This window comes from Urtica dioica, chromosome 6 (genome assembly GCF_054948205.1).
Source record: "Urtica dioica subsp. dioica isolate 48M chromosome 6, U.dioica_male_clone48M_v1_H2, whole genome shotgun sequence".
In the NCBI taxonomy this organism is placed as follows: domain Eukaryota; kingdom Viridiplantae; phylum Streptophyta; class Magnoliopsida; order Rosales; family Urticaceae; genus Urtica; species Urtica dioica.
The window spans coordinates 10,536,813-10,551,721 of record NC_142761.1 but is presented as its reverse complement, the minus strand read 5'-3'; the positions used below and the strand labels follow the sequence as shown (position 1 = coordinate 10,551,721).

General features: G+C 33.8%; 2 protein-coding genes across 2 annotated transcripts; both read right to left on the bottom strand.

The window, feature by feature from the left end:
* Positions 1-493: 493 nt before the first annotated feature.
* Positions 494-4,369, bottom strand: LOC149393357 (uncharacterized). The gene is made up of 2 exons (XM_089617995.1): positions 4,085-4,369; positions 494-1,057 (listed from the first exon to the last, which is right to left on the bottom strand). The coding sequence occupies exons 1-2, from the start codon at positions 4,367-4,369 to the stop codon at positions 494-496; spliced, it is 849 nt and encodes a 282-aa protein (XP_089474121.1).
* An 8,384-nt stretch (positions 4,370-12,753) lies between these two features.
* LOC149393356 (serine/threonine-protein kinase BLUS1-like) lies at positions 12,754-14,391 on the bottom strand. The gene is made up of 2 exons (XM_089617771.1): positions 13,943-14,391; positions 12,754-13,683 (listed from the first exon to the last, which is right to left on the bottom strand). Exons 1-2 carry the CDS (start codon positions 14,360-14,362, stop codon positions 12,865-12,867), a joined length of 1,239 nt encoding a protein of 412 aa, XP_089473897.1. The 5' UTR covers positions 14,363-14,391; the 3' UTR covers positions 12,754-12,864.
* Positions 14,392-14,909: the final 518 nt, after the last annotated feature.

Here is a 14,909-nt window from a genome sequence, read left to right as displayed (position 1 = left end):
AAAACAGTATTTGACTCTTCATTTGTTGTTAGGTTTGTTTAAGGACTAAGGCCTTCTCCAGTGGAGCGCCAAAACACACGCTAATATAGCGTTGGTGCTCCACTCGAGCGGCATAACCCACGCTAATATAGCGTGGGAAGTTATTTCCCAACAGTGCAGCGCTATTTGTAGCGCTGCACTGTTTAAACGCAATTTTTTTTTTCTCTTTTAGGTTTTAAAATTTACCCAAATGCCCAAATTGTATATAATTACTTAATATGTACCCCTAAAATTATTTAATTTATATAAAATTTATTATTGTGCATAATTTAAAAGACAACAATATTTTAAAATACAACAATGATATTTGCACATTGCAAGAAAATTATAATATTAAAACGGTCATAATAAACTAATACCAAACACAATTACATTAGCAATTTAAAAAAAACAACAAGAAAACTCAAAAGACATTAAAAACACAATGCAACAAAATAAAATAACAATAAATAAACTAATATTCTGGAAGATTGGTGCCGGATCCCCCGAGACCAGTAAAATATTGAGAATATGAATCAGAAGTCGGAGGTGGTGCATGGGATTGTTGTTGTTCAAGCCTCTTTTGCATAATTTTCGCTTGTTCGGCTTGAACATATGCCCGAAACTGTGGATCTGGTATTGAACTTAAATCTCGGAACAATATTTTATTTTCTTCCTTGATTTCTTTCAATTCCAAGTGGCGTTCCCTGATAACACTTGTCTTCTTCAATTGCTCAAGAAGTTCTTTATTTCCTTCCTCAATACCACTAATTCTAGACATTATTCCATCATCCACTTTTTTTTTCAATTTGGCTTTCTTCACCCCAATCGGCCGCTCAGGAGGAGATGGATGTCTAGCAGATTCAGGAGTTGGATTTTCTGACTCTTGTGGCCAAGATGAACCTCGAGATGTTTGTCTTGCACTTGAGGCTCCATCTTGGAATTTTTCAAAATTCTTAATAATGTTCCACACATGATCAAACTTCCAACCTTTCTTGAATTTTTCATCTTGTGAAAGCAATACTTTAGCTTGATCCATCTGAAAGTTGATAAAACAATGGTTAAGTAAAAATCTAATCGTGAGAAAATAATAAACTATAATACTCACAATATCTATGAAACTCCGAAGTCTAGACATTACGGAATGATAAATTTTATGATGTGAGTTTTAAGACGAAATTCTTTGTTATGTGCTAGGAAGGGTTTATTCTTTCTTTCGGTGATTTGAATAGATTCTTTTTAATTATTTTTTTTCAAGGCAAAGTTGTGAGAATTATCACCCAATATATTACAAAAAAAAAAATCTTAATATAGATTTATATCATATGAATATTATTAAGATGGTTTATGGTGTAGCATATAAATACCAGGGATACCAGGGATACGTTTAATATCTTAATATAGATTTATATCATATGAACTTTTAACTTAATACCAGGGATACGTTTAATATCTTAGGAAAATTATATATATATATATATATATATATATATATATATATATATATATATATATATATCAATCAGAGATTGACATTGGCGTCAAAATGTTAATAATTCATAAAGTCCTATATATTGTTTAAAGCATAACTTTTTACGCTACCAAAATAGGCAATAAATTTTTATATATTATGTAGTTCTTTAAGGGAAAACAAATCTTCCTGATTCTTTTGGTGACTAAAATATTTTGATAAGATAAAAGTTGACGTTTGGTTTTAATCCCTTTACATTTATAGCATGGTAATATTTTTTTATTAAGGAATAATAAAAAGTCTCGTGCATTCATGGAATTCTTTTGTGTGAATGCCTTTACTACAAACATGTATTAGAGAATAAATATATACAAATATAGCTTTTACTTTAAAAAAAAAAAAAAAATTTAAGATGCGTTTAAGGTGGGTGGGCTGGCAGTTTTTAATAAAAGGAAAGTAATAGATCAGAATAAGTTAGAGTGTTTTAATTTTTATACGTGATTGTTTAGGAGATATTTTCAAAACTGTCTACGAATGTTCATTTCAATAGGGATGAATTCAGAGGTGTTCTTTGTGGATATTTCTTATACGACATCTCCATCTTTCTAGCCTAAAGAAAAGAAACAAAAAAAAAAAATAGTAATAAAGAGAACTTTTTCTCATAACTTTCATCATCCTTTTCTCTCTATCTATCCCCCACACTCATATCCCAAAGAAAATTTTATAAACACCAAAGCTTTCCAATCCCTTGACTGTCGGTGTTCTATGTAGCACGCGAGTTTTCTTTTCCAACCATTTCAAAGGTATTCTTTTCGTTAGTAATTCATGGTCTGCAATTGCAAAATGTTCATGACCATAATATTATTTATATATGTTTTTATGGAAACCAAAAATCTAATATTTTATTTTGATTTCCCTAATGTATGAATGACGAGTAAAACAATATTATTTTGAGATCAACAACCTTCGTGTTTTAAGTTTTTCAAATTTTGTTATTATTTTTTTGGGTTGTCAATTGTTCATTTAGAATGATACAAGTTTATGTTTAAAAGGAAAAAAATATTTTGTTTCTTCTACTATTTGTAAAACCGTTTGTAACCTAATTATAGAGCATTTAAAATTAAATATAGTTGATTTTAACCTTTTTGTAGGTTTTTGAAATGTATAACTTTAAATGGACTGTTTTATGAATATGAATTTTAAGAAATAGTAAAACGCTGTTTTTGAGAGCGTCACTTTAGGAAAAAAAATGTTCAAAAGCTTATTTTATATTTTCTAGAATTTTTCCAGAATTTATCGCAACGGTTTTATTTCATCGAGATTTCATGTCTAAGAGCATTTTAGTAGTTTCTCCAAGCTATGAATCCTGTTTTTTTTTTCACATACTTTTCATGTCCAAAATAGTATTTTTTTTTAGTGGGTATTAAGTGTTATTCTAATTATTAATTATTCCTTCTAGGCTTTGGAACCGAGTAGAGCGTTTAAGCTGTTCACGATCAAAGATCGTAATTTTCAACTTCAGGTGAGAATAATCTCACTACAATACGGATTAGTTTAAAATTAATTTACGATGAGTGTGTGATCTGAATTGGTTAATATGTGTTATATGATTGATTGTGCGATATCTCTTATGTGCATGTATATGTTATTGAGTGAATTGTGATTTTTGTGTTATGTCTTATTATGATGAGTTTATGTGTATGAGTTTAGTACAATTTTGGCATAACATGTTCTATTTATTAGCATGTTTCATTTATGTTTATGTCATATGTCATCTTTGTATGTAACGCAAATAATCAAGTGATAAGATAAGTAAGAGAGTCGTACCGCCTCGAGCTACGGAGGTATTATGAGAATTCTCTCGAGCCGACCTACGGGCTCATAAAGGGAGTTTTCTCATATGATATGTTTATTAGATGGTGCGAACTATGGGAGGTCGCAGCCCCGTAGTTCGTTTCCAAAGTGTACACTGAAATTGGTACGACTACTCTAGGGGAACCCCGAATAAAACATGATAAGATTTATTATACGAAAGACCATGACACCGTTAGAACTAAAACACTAATAATCGGTTCATGCATTGCATTACTCATCTTTTTGTGAGTTATAGTTATTCTCGCTGAGCGTTAGCTCATATTATGTGTATTCGTCCGTATTGTAGGTAAGCAACAAATAAACAAGTGAGGAGGGTGGATCAGCGGCGTTCGATGGCTAAGGGGTTGGGTTGTGGTTCCACTCGCTTATTTAAAAGACTTCCGCTACGAAATTTTCTGAACACTCGGTTTGAGATTTTTTTATGCTTCAGGTATTTTTGAAGTTTAATTAGTTTTTCAAAATTGAAGTTGAATTTTTATGGTTTTATTTCCGTTGAATATTCCAACCATCTACTTTAGTTTAGTATTCCGAATTAACTATTTCTCTTATTTTCATCAAATGTTTTTATAAGATTTCAAATGTTGGTTATCTTCAATTTATTTTATTTTAAAGTCTAAACTTTATAATTAAATGAAATGATGTTTAAAAAAAAATTATCCACTTTTTTTCGAAGTAAAAGAATTAAGCTTAGCATGACGGTCCGAAAAGTCGGGTCGTCACAATATCTTCAGTTGAAGCACCACTTGGGTGTCTATTCTCAATTTGTCGAATGCATGCATGCATCTTCCTTGTAGCTTTCTCAATCACTTGAATACGACACTGGATTGATCGCGTCGAACGCATCTCTGAATCCGGACTTTTGTCGTTGTTGTAAGCTTCCGCAACACGAGTCCAAAACTGATCGGATGATTGGTATATACCGATGATTGGGTCTTGCGAAATCTCCATGTAAACCCTACAAAGGAGTTTGTCTTCATCTCGAGAGTAATTAGAAGTTCTAGACATTTTTTTAGTAATGTGGGTGATGTGGTGAAATTACAACTTATGAAGGCAATATTTATAGCAAGATTATCACGTTTCTCAACTCGTTCTGACGCGATTTGACTACTCACTTACAAGATTCTCACGTTTCTCAACTCCTTCTGACGCGATTTGACTACTCACTTACAAGATTCTCACGTTTCTCAACTCCTTCTTACGCGATTTGACTACTCACTTACAAGATTCTCACGTTTCTCAACTCCTTCTGAAGCGATTTGACTACTCACTTACAAGATTCCCTCTATCATTAACTTTTTCTCTATAAAATACCAATTCTATCATGAGTTTTAATACACACACTCATTCTATTCTGAATATAATACACGTTCTCTCATTTTATCTCCCAAAATGAATACTAATTTGTCCTCGTCGTCTTCAAGCTCGGATGACGATTTCATTACTAGTTTGGATGAAGAGGAGGAGGCCATAACTCGTGCTATCATCAACAACAATATCTTGATTACAGAGCTTATCCGTCAACATTCCAGCCAAGTAGACATGAGAGCGGGAGGCTCAGTGCCAGGACGTGCTTTCATCAACCGTGATCGACTGAGTGCAGACCGTCGACTATTCAATGATTACTTTTCAGAAACCCCGATGTATGATGAAGCCATGTTCCGTCGGAGATATCGGATGTCTCGCTCATTATTCCTCCGCATAAAGGATGCTGTTCAAGGTCATGACAACTACTTCGAGCAACGGGTGGATCGCGCCGGCAAACTTGGTTTGTCACCCCTTCAAAAGATAACAGCTGCATTTCGGATGTTGGCATACGGTGTTCCGGCAGATGCCACAGACGAGTACGTCAAAATAGGAGAGTCAACGGCGATTGAAAGCATGAAGAAGTTTTGTCGGGCAATCGTTGAGGTATTTTCTGAGCAATATTTAAGATCACCAACAACCAATGATATTGCTAGACTTCTGCATGTTGGTCAACAACGTGGTTTTCCAGGAATGTTAGGAAGTTTAGATTGTATGCACTGGAAATGGAAAAATTGTCCCACTGGATGGGCCGGCCAATACACGGGTCGCGGTGGAAAGCCTACTATTATACTTGAAGCTGTAGCAGATTATGATCTTTGGATATGGCATGCTTATTTTGGTATGCCAGGGAGCAATAATGATATCAATGTGCTAGATTCTTCCCATTTATTTTCCAATCTCACTCAAGGTATCGCTCCTCCTGCCCATTATGTCATACAAGGAATAGAGTATAATATGGGTTACTATTTTGCTGATAGTATATATCCAAAATGGTCAACCATCGTGCAAACTATCCGAGAGCCACGTGGCAAAAAAAAAGTATTTTGCAATGAAGCAAGAAGCGTGCAGAAAAGACGTAGAACGTGCATTCGGGGTTCTCCAACAACGATTTGAAATTGTTGCGGGACCGACACGATTTTGGAGAAAAGACGTCTTACAAGATATAATGACTGCATGCATAATTATGCATAACATGATAATTGAAGATGAACGAGATCTTAGTGCTCCAATAGGAGTTGCGAGAGAAACACCACCAGCGAATGTTGAAATGGTGGGGGATGATGGCACAAGATTTGAGCAATTCGTTAATCGTTATAGACAAATAAGAGATAAAGATGCACACATCGCACTTCGGAATGCATTGATTGAGCACTTGTGGGAAGAGTATTCTAATTCCGAGTCATAATTGTTTGTGTTAAAGTTACTTTTATTTGTTGTGTTGTAGTTTGTTTTACTTTATTTTAATTGAGTTGTGTTGTAATTTTTTTTATTTTAATTGTATTGTGTTGTATTTTATTTTTTGTGTTGTGATTTTTATTAAATAAAATTTTATTTTATTTAATATGTATTTATATTTATAATTATAATTAATTTATAGAGTAATATTTTACTCATTATCATAATTCTTCTAAGTTATCTAATTAGTAATAATAATAAAAAATATAGGGGTATAAGTATAAATAGGAAATAAAGGGGGAAAAAATAGAGTGGAAAATAGAGTTCGGTTGGAGAGAAATCACTGTTTACAGAAAAATAGAGTGAGAAATAGAGTGATCGGTTGGAGATGGCCTAAAGACTAAGGTTTATCATAAAGCCTCAAACAAACAAGGAAAAATGAATGAAAGTTTCAACTCTTTATTAATTATTCAGCAGTTATAAGTAAGAGTCTTTGTGAGACTTTATTACATCAAATGCATATAAGCAACAACTACTACTCTTCCTATGGGCACCAGTGCCAACACGTCGTAGGAGGTGTATGAAAATTAGAAAATAAGAAATCCTATACAAAGGAGGATTTAGAGAGTGTTAGGGAAGAATGGGTAACTAATGTACAAACATTTATTAATTGTGATGATTAGTTTGTTTTATTTTTTTTTATTGAATTTTGGATTGGTTTTAGATGTAAAATTTGCTTTTGAACGTTTTGAAGATATATATATTATTTTTTGGATTGAAGATTATTTTCAGGTACCAATTTTTTACAACGGGTTTCGGTATCGTGTAAAAACTGATTTTGGACAAAAAAAAATGATTCTCGGCGCGGCGACTTAGTTTTCTCGCCGCGGCATGTAAATCGAGCCGCGGCGAGAAATCTTATTCACCTCGGTGAGAGAAGATACCGAGAGCAGGCATCTTAGAAATCTTACTCTCGCCGCGGCGAGATTTTTTCGTCGCCGAGTAGAGTTTTTTTAAAAAAAATCCCTACCATTTCTACAACGCATATGGATGCATTGTAGAATACCCTCGCCGCGGCTAAGAAATGACGTCGCCGCGGTGAGACAAGCGCCGTGACGACGTATAATTTTAGCCGCGACGAGATGCTTCTACAACGTATATCGGCGAGCGTTTTTTAATTATTTGAAAGTTGCACAATAAATGTATACCATTGTAGAAGCTTCTACAACGCTTAGACATCCATTGTAGAAGTTAGTATTCTACAATGGATTTTTAAGCGTAGTAAAAAGCTCTTGGATTCTACAATGGATATTTAAGCGTTGTAGAAAGCGCGATGATTCTACAACGGATATTTAAGCGTGTTAGAAGCTTCTACAACGCTTGACAAGATTATAGAATCATTCTACAACTGTTTTCTAAGCGTTGTAGAATCCACGTTTTGTAGTAGTGTCTTACGCGTTGTCCCTTTTGACCACCGACTCACCACAACTAAGCTTCATCACCACAACCAAACTAGATCAAACAGGGACGAAAAAATGGAGACGAAACCTTGAGAAAAAATAAAAAAGCTTTCTCTCATAGATTTGGCGCCAGAGCTAAGTTGATCCTTTCTCGCCAATAAATTCTCAACCGAATCGAACCACAAACTCTCAGACGATCTATCCATGTAGCATCTTCTTGACAAAATAATTTTCACCGACGAGACACAACACTTCCAGCACCGCAGCCGGAGACGACCAACTCCGTTGCTTTTGAGCAACTCAGCTCCAGCGACCGTCTCCGAGCTACTCGCCTCAATACTCCACCTCCGATGAGATTTGCAACACAACTTCTTCGCCATTATACTATCATTCTTCAATCTGGAGCTTGGCGTCGGCAAGACGGTAAGATCTCCTAACCGACCTCTGCCCCAATCGATCTCCAGCTACGCAAGAAACTCTTTGAATTTTAATTTCACTCCAACTTCTATATTTAAATTATGAAGTTGAGTTCGATTCGAGGTTACCGACTATAGATTGAATTTTTTTGGTTAGGATTATGAGCAACATGTTTCGGAGTTTGGATTCATGATTGATGTTATTTTGTTTCAATTGTGGGTTTAAACTTCACTTGCAAATTTTGTAGTTGGAATCAGACATTCGTATGGATTGATAGCGGCATTAAGGTGGTGGGTCTGGAGAGCGGGTGGTGGGTCTGTGATTTGAATTTGATATTCATATTTGGGTTTTTGAATAGATTTAAACATAACTGGTGAGTTCAGTATGTGTAATTGTGTGAATTGTGATATTCATGTGGGTGGGACACAGACGGGCAAATTGTGTTACGTGATACCTCTTATGACTAAAAAGTGAGGCGAGCCAAAGTTTTCGGCGATGAAGGCGTCGATCACTTCTTCAGTGTTTGGGCATGCAAAGAAGTTTCAGTCGGAGTGAGAAAGAGAGAAACATTGGATTATTTATAGAGAAATTTCATTTTGTAGACTTCAAAATGGAGAAAATATCAAAATTAGACCTCTTATTTGAAAATATTTAAAATTAGACTTTTGACTTAAATTTGGTAAAAAAAAAAATATCATTTTTATCCAATTTAACCTCTAATTTTTGGTGAATTCCAATGAATTTCATCTGAATTCATCGGAATTTATCGAAAATTAAATAAGTTCCAATGATTTGGGCTATTTAAAAAAAAAACAGGGCTTTATACGTCACTCTATAATAAAGCGACGTTGACTCTTTGTAAAACATATAATATAAAGTTATAATTGACATCACTTTAAGCACTTTCTTAAACAGTGACTTCAAATGATCAATTCTAAATAAAACTTCAATACAAACATTAACTAAACTTTATTTCTCAAAAAAAAAAAAAAAATCTGTAAACATCTACATTCATTTTTTAAAAACATTTTTAAATAAGTATCATAAGTTTTAAATTATTAATTTCATGATGAAACATTAAATAAACTTTTAAACTTTTACTCTAAATAAATAAATATAGCAATTTATCAGTGTTAACAAATTTATGAACATGCACCTAACACTTGTATATTTTTAATTTTTTTTACTAACAGTTTGATAAATCTACTATTTTTAATTGGCTATTTAGGTAGAACATGAACAATAGTAGTAAACAATTTATTTTACTAACATTTAACATTACATTTATAATATATTTTTTGTCAATTTTTCTTATATATTATGGATTCAAGAGCAACTTAAATGCAAAATATGTGTTTCGCTCTTGGATACATTTCTTTAGGAAAAAAATCCCTCTTCATTTACACGCATTATATTTTTCTTTATTACCATCGTCTTACTCCTCTCTTATTATTTTTTTTTCATCTCTCTTTTTGTTATTATTAAATATATATTACTTAGAAAATGATTTCATATGGTGTCATTTTGATATTAGAGATGGTCTTACTAAAACGACGTTAACTTATTAGTTGATGAACTTATTAATATCAGATTTCAACTACTAGTAAGATCAAACTAATAGCCGTATTTACATGTTCTTTCCTATCATTTTGTCTTTCGTTAGCTCTTTCGTAATTTTTCTTTCAACTATCACGTTGAGATTTGCATGTCTTCTCCATAAATGCTAGCTAGTATACGTGCTATTTTAGCTATATATACAACGAAAAGTATTATTAGTTTTGAATTATTAATTTCATGAAAAAGTCTTCTTATAACAAAAATAATTTTTTGGGTAAAGCTAACATGTTTAAAGTATTATTAGTTTCAAATTACTAATTTCATGAAAATAATAACAATAATAAAAAGGGAAAATATCGAGAGTATCCCTCGTGTTTAATTGAAATGCGAGATTTATCCATTCGATTTCTAGAAATATCAGACATATCCCTTCAGTTTAATATAAATGACATATACCTCCCCTAAAAAATGTTATATTACAAATATCACCCTTTTCGTTTATTTTTTTACAAAAAATAATTTGAACTCTCCAAAATACACTTAATAGATTAAATATTTATTTACTATTTTATTAAAAAAAAATCAAAATTCCTAATTATAAAAAAAAAATTTATGGAGAAATTTTTTTAATTTAATTTTTTTGTATATAGAATAGAAAATAAAAATTATTCCATTAAGGGTATTTTGGGGAGTTCAAGTTATTTTTTTTGTAAACAATAAACGAAAATGGTGATATTTGTAATATAAATTTTTTTAGGGGAGGTATATGTCATTTATATTAAACTCAATGGATAAGTTTGATATTTCTAGAAATCGAAGTGATAAATTTCGCATTTCGATTAAACACGAGAGATACTCTTGATATTTTCCCTAATAAAAATGTGTCTATTTTATGAATTAAAAATGTGTCTACTTTATTAATAAAGATATGTCTACTTTATTATTGGGTAAACTAGCAATGTAGCCATTTTGAAACATGATTTTTGGAATCTAGCCAAGGTTTGGTAAATTTTGCAATCTAGCCATTTACTTAAATTTACGGATATAAAATACCTAATTTACCATTTTTCTTATACTTACTTGATCAAAACACTAGCCCACGTTTGATCGGTTTGAATTGTATACAGCCAATTAATTTCATATTTTTTCGCAATTTAATTGGATATTTAGCTAATTTAATAGGAGATTCAGTGGTGTAATTAAAAGAGAAAATTTAATGCAATAAATGCACAAAACATTTACCATAATTAACAGAAATTAACAAATCAGCGGAGATTAACAAAAAATTACAAACATTTACACTGTATTTGCTTACACGGTTATAATTTCAGCTTTTTGAATTCATAATATGAGATTCGGTGATGTAATTAAAAGGGAAAGGAAATATTTATTTGATTGAATAAGTCAAACAAGATAATGAATACACGTAATTATGATAAAATCCCGTTCAAAATTAGAAAATAAATTTGGAAAACAAAAATACCGTATTAAATGCGTATTAAAGGAAAGGAAAGAAATCGGCTCTACCTGCACATATGTAAATTTACCATAATTAACAGAAATTAACAAAGCAACGGAGATTAACAAAAATTTACAAACATTTACACTGTATTTACTTACACGGCTATAATGTTCATTAAAGAAAAAAATGCTCAATAACCAACTTTGCCAAGTATAGAATTTTTTTTTAAATTCGAAATATAAACCGAGTATAACAAATTAGGCAACAAAACCAAGTTTCAAAACGTGGGCTAGTATTTTTGAAATCAAACCAAGGCTAATATAGTAAATACCATCTTACATAAATATGACACGTCATCAAATTTGGCTAAATTCGAAAATTAAACGAAACGTTGGCTAGATTACAATTGCAACGTTTGATGTGGCTTAGATCGACTAATTTTCTTTATAATTTTCATGACATTAGTAATTTAAAACTTTAGGTATTGTTTGTATCGATTTTTTTTTTATTCAAATTGACTATTTGAAGTCACTGTTTAAGAAAGTGATTTATATTCTATGTTTTACAAAGAGTTAACGTCGCTTTATTATAGAGTGATGTCTAAAGACCTGTTTATTTTTTTTTTAATTAGCCCAGATCATTGGAACTTATCTAATTCAAATAAGTTTCGACGAATTCCGATGAATGCTAATGAAATTCATTAGAATTCATTGGAAATTATCGGAAGTTAGAGGTTAAATTGAATTGGGGTCAAAAGTCTAATTTTGGATATTTTTCAACTAAGAGGTCTTGATATTTTCCCAATTTGGAGATTTAGAAAATGAAACTTCTCTATTTATCCATGATTTTGATTTTATTTTGAAAGTTTTAATGTGAGTATTAAGGTAATATCACAATATTTAACTTAAAAAAAACAAAACAAAACGTGATAAAAGAATTAGATGGACGTCAAAAAATTTAACGGAAGGACCACATATTTGCCAATGTAGAATTTTAAGGTATCAGACGCTATTTTTTCGAGTTTGTGGGCATACCGTTACACGTGTAAGAGTTGGGAAGACAATGAAAACAAAGAAGTCAATCGTCGGTCTAAATTTTCTATTGGGTGATTTAATTAAATAGCTAATTTAAAGTTAGAGATTTGCAAAAAAGCCAATGTTTGTCTAAGATTAGAAGAATAGTCAAAATGTGTAGTACTCATTTTTCAAAAATAAAATTAATCTTATGATTAATATTTTTTAAGTGATAAATTGTTTATAATAATTGTCAAAATTTTTAATTTTGATCGTCAATATTAGTCTCATCAGGCATGAGCTTTAATCAAACATTCGTGAGCGATGAGAGGCCAAGGGCCTGAGTTGGGAGAGACAAGCGGGCATTCGGCGGGTGTCTTTTGCCGAGCTGGCGATGGCTGACAACCGAACAAACGTGGGTCAGGCAATTTGCTCTTTTTGACGCTCGGAAGCATGACTATAGCGGGAGTCTTTACAAAAAATTATTTGCTATTTTGGACTGTCTACAGTTAAGATTTCATTTATAAGAAAAACAATTTCAAATCGCATTTCACAATTTGAGAAATTAATGTTTCTGAATATATTTAAAATAGCCGCCATATTAAAACTATTTCACCTTTAATTCTAATTTTCCCAAACTTAATTCAGAATCCAGATCCCCTATCATTTTTCAAAATACTAAACGACAGGAGATCCGAGTTCCTTAATTCAATAGTCCGTTTTTCCAAACTACTATTAGCCACTATATTAGAAATATGGCAAGTAATTAACTTTCCGAAATTCAATTCATTACTCCAGTTTATTCTATATACTCCGGTTTCCCAAACTTACTCAACCAATAAACGACATCGAAAAAAAAAAACAAAAAACAAAAAACAGCACTATAATATACTAAGCCTTGTTATCCTTAAGGCGCGAAATCTCCATCCTGAGAGACTCATTTTCTCTTTGGAGGTTGGAGTTTCTGCGGCGCTCGGCGTCAAGTTTGGAGCGGAGAGCCTCGGCGGTCCTCTGAAGGAACTCCTCTCTGGTCTCCTCCTCCGCCCCCGCCATCCTCAGAACATCCCCCAAAATCTTCCACTCCCTCTCCAGATTCTCCTTCACCTTATTCAAACCCCTCACCACCTTCTCTCTGTCCAGAAATACCTCCCCACTCGGTGGCCCAAACACTGGCTCCAGCTCGAACCCTTCCTCGTCGAATCTCCATCCCCTGACGATCCTCTTCTTCTCCTCGTTCGGCACTCCGTTGTTGTCTCTCTTGAAAACCCTAGGCCGGTTTTCCAGGCTGGGCAAGCCCTGCAAAAACTCGAAACCTCTCGCTTCGTTTTCCTTGCAGTTCTTGAAGAAGGAGTGGTTTAAGAGGCTCTCGACTGTGGGCCTCTCGTCCGGCTCTTGCTTCAGACACAGTCCCACCATCTCCTTGAAAGCCCTAGAGATCGTCTTCTTGTTCTTTATTTTCTTCTTTGCCGCACCGTCTCCGTGAGAAATTGGAGGCCGGCCGTGGAACAGCTCGAGGGCGGTGACGCCGAAGGACCAGATATCGGCCTCAGTTCCGTAATCATCCGCAGAGGAGGATTGAATCACCTCTGGAGCCTTCAAGTACGACGGTTCTGCCACGTCATGCGAGTCGGTCCCGAAGCCCGCGAGCTTGACTGAGCCCGTGAAGTCCACAAGGATATTCCCAGCCTTGACGTCCCGGTGAAGGTTACCCTAAAATAAGAAGGAAAAACAAAACCATATCATTAATTTTAATCAGAAATTATCACCCGAGAGGAAATCAAGATCACGCATATTAAAGCTGGAACATTTGAGGCGAGAAAAAAATCACAGAAGATGAGAGAAATTGAACTGGGTCTAAAAAAATAGGTTTGATTCTTGTGTAAACAAATAGCGGACAAAATCCCAGAAAAAATTATTTGCGGACTTTGCACCAAACTTTAACAGTTGATTATTAAAAAGAATTGGTTACCTGGCGATGAAGATGAGAGAGGGCGGCGAGGGTGTGACGGAGGACGGCGGCGATGGCGGGCTCAGGGAGGCCGGAGGGAAATGCGGCGGCGACGATTGAGGCGAGAGAGCCTGCGGACATGAATGGCATTACGACCCAAAGACTACGACACTGAACGATGAAAGAGCAGTGCTCGACGAGGATGTTTGGGTGGGAGATCTTCTTCGGTTTCGATCCCAAGGCAGCCACGTGGCGGTCGAGATCGAAGGACTTTTTGATTGCCACCGGGTCGGATCCGATACTGAGGCAGAGAGCCTTGTAGACGACGGATTTGGCGCCGGATCCGATCTCCGCTATGATCCTGTACTCCGTCGGGTCAACGGGGTATTTGACCGAGCGATGATCGTCTTCGTGTTCTACTTCTTGATTATTCTTGAACATTTCTTTTTTCTTTTGTTGTTCTATATCTTGGGTTTATTTGAGTAAGAGTCAGAAAGTGAATGGGTTTTTATGGTTCTTGTGATGACTGTTGGGCGGTGTCTGTGGCTTCTTTCCGTGACGATGCATGTGAATATTGCATAACCGCCTCATGCAGACATTGAGATTTATACTTTTACAGACAAGTGTCAGATTTTGATTGGGTAAAACGTTGAAACGACAATAGAGAAATGAAAATGTAGATTTGAGATTTGGATACACGCAGTTCCCCACTGTTAGCAGGCTTCAAAATTATTGGAGGTAAATTATATTTGAATATGTTATACGACTATTAAAAAAGATTTTTTTTTTTCCCTAAAAAGTTTATTTTGTAAAATATCTAAAACGATGGCCAAAGAGTTCAGCGTAATCACAAGAAAAGTTTTTATTTTAAGTTGATCACATTTATACATTTTATTAAGTTGATCACAAACATCTCTCCTTAAATCTCACATAATATCAATTTTATCTTTTTCCTTTAAAACTTTGTTGTTTTAGCTTATAATACTTT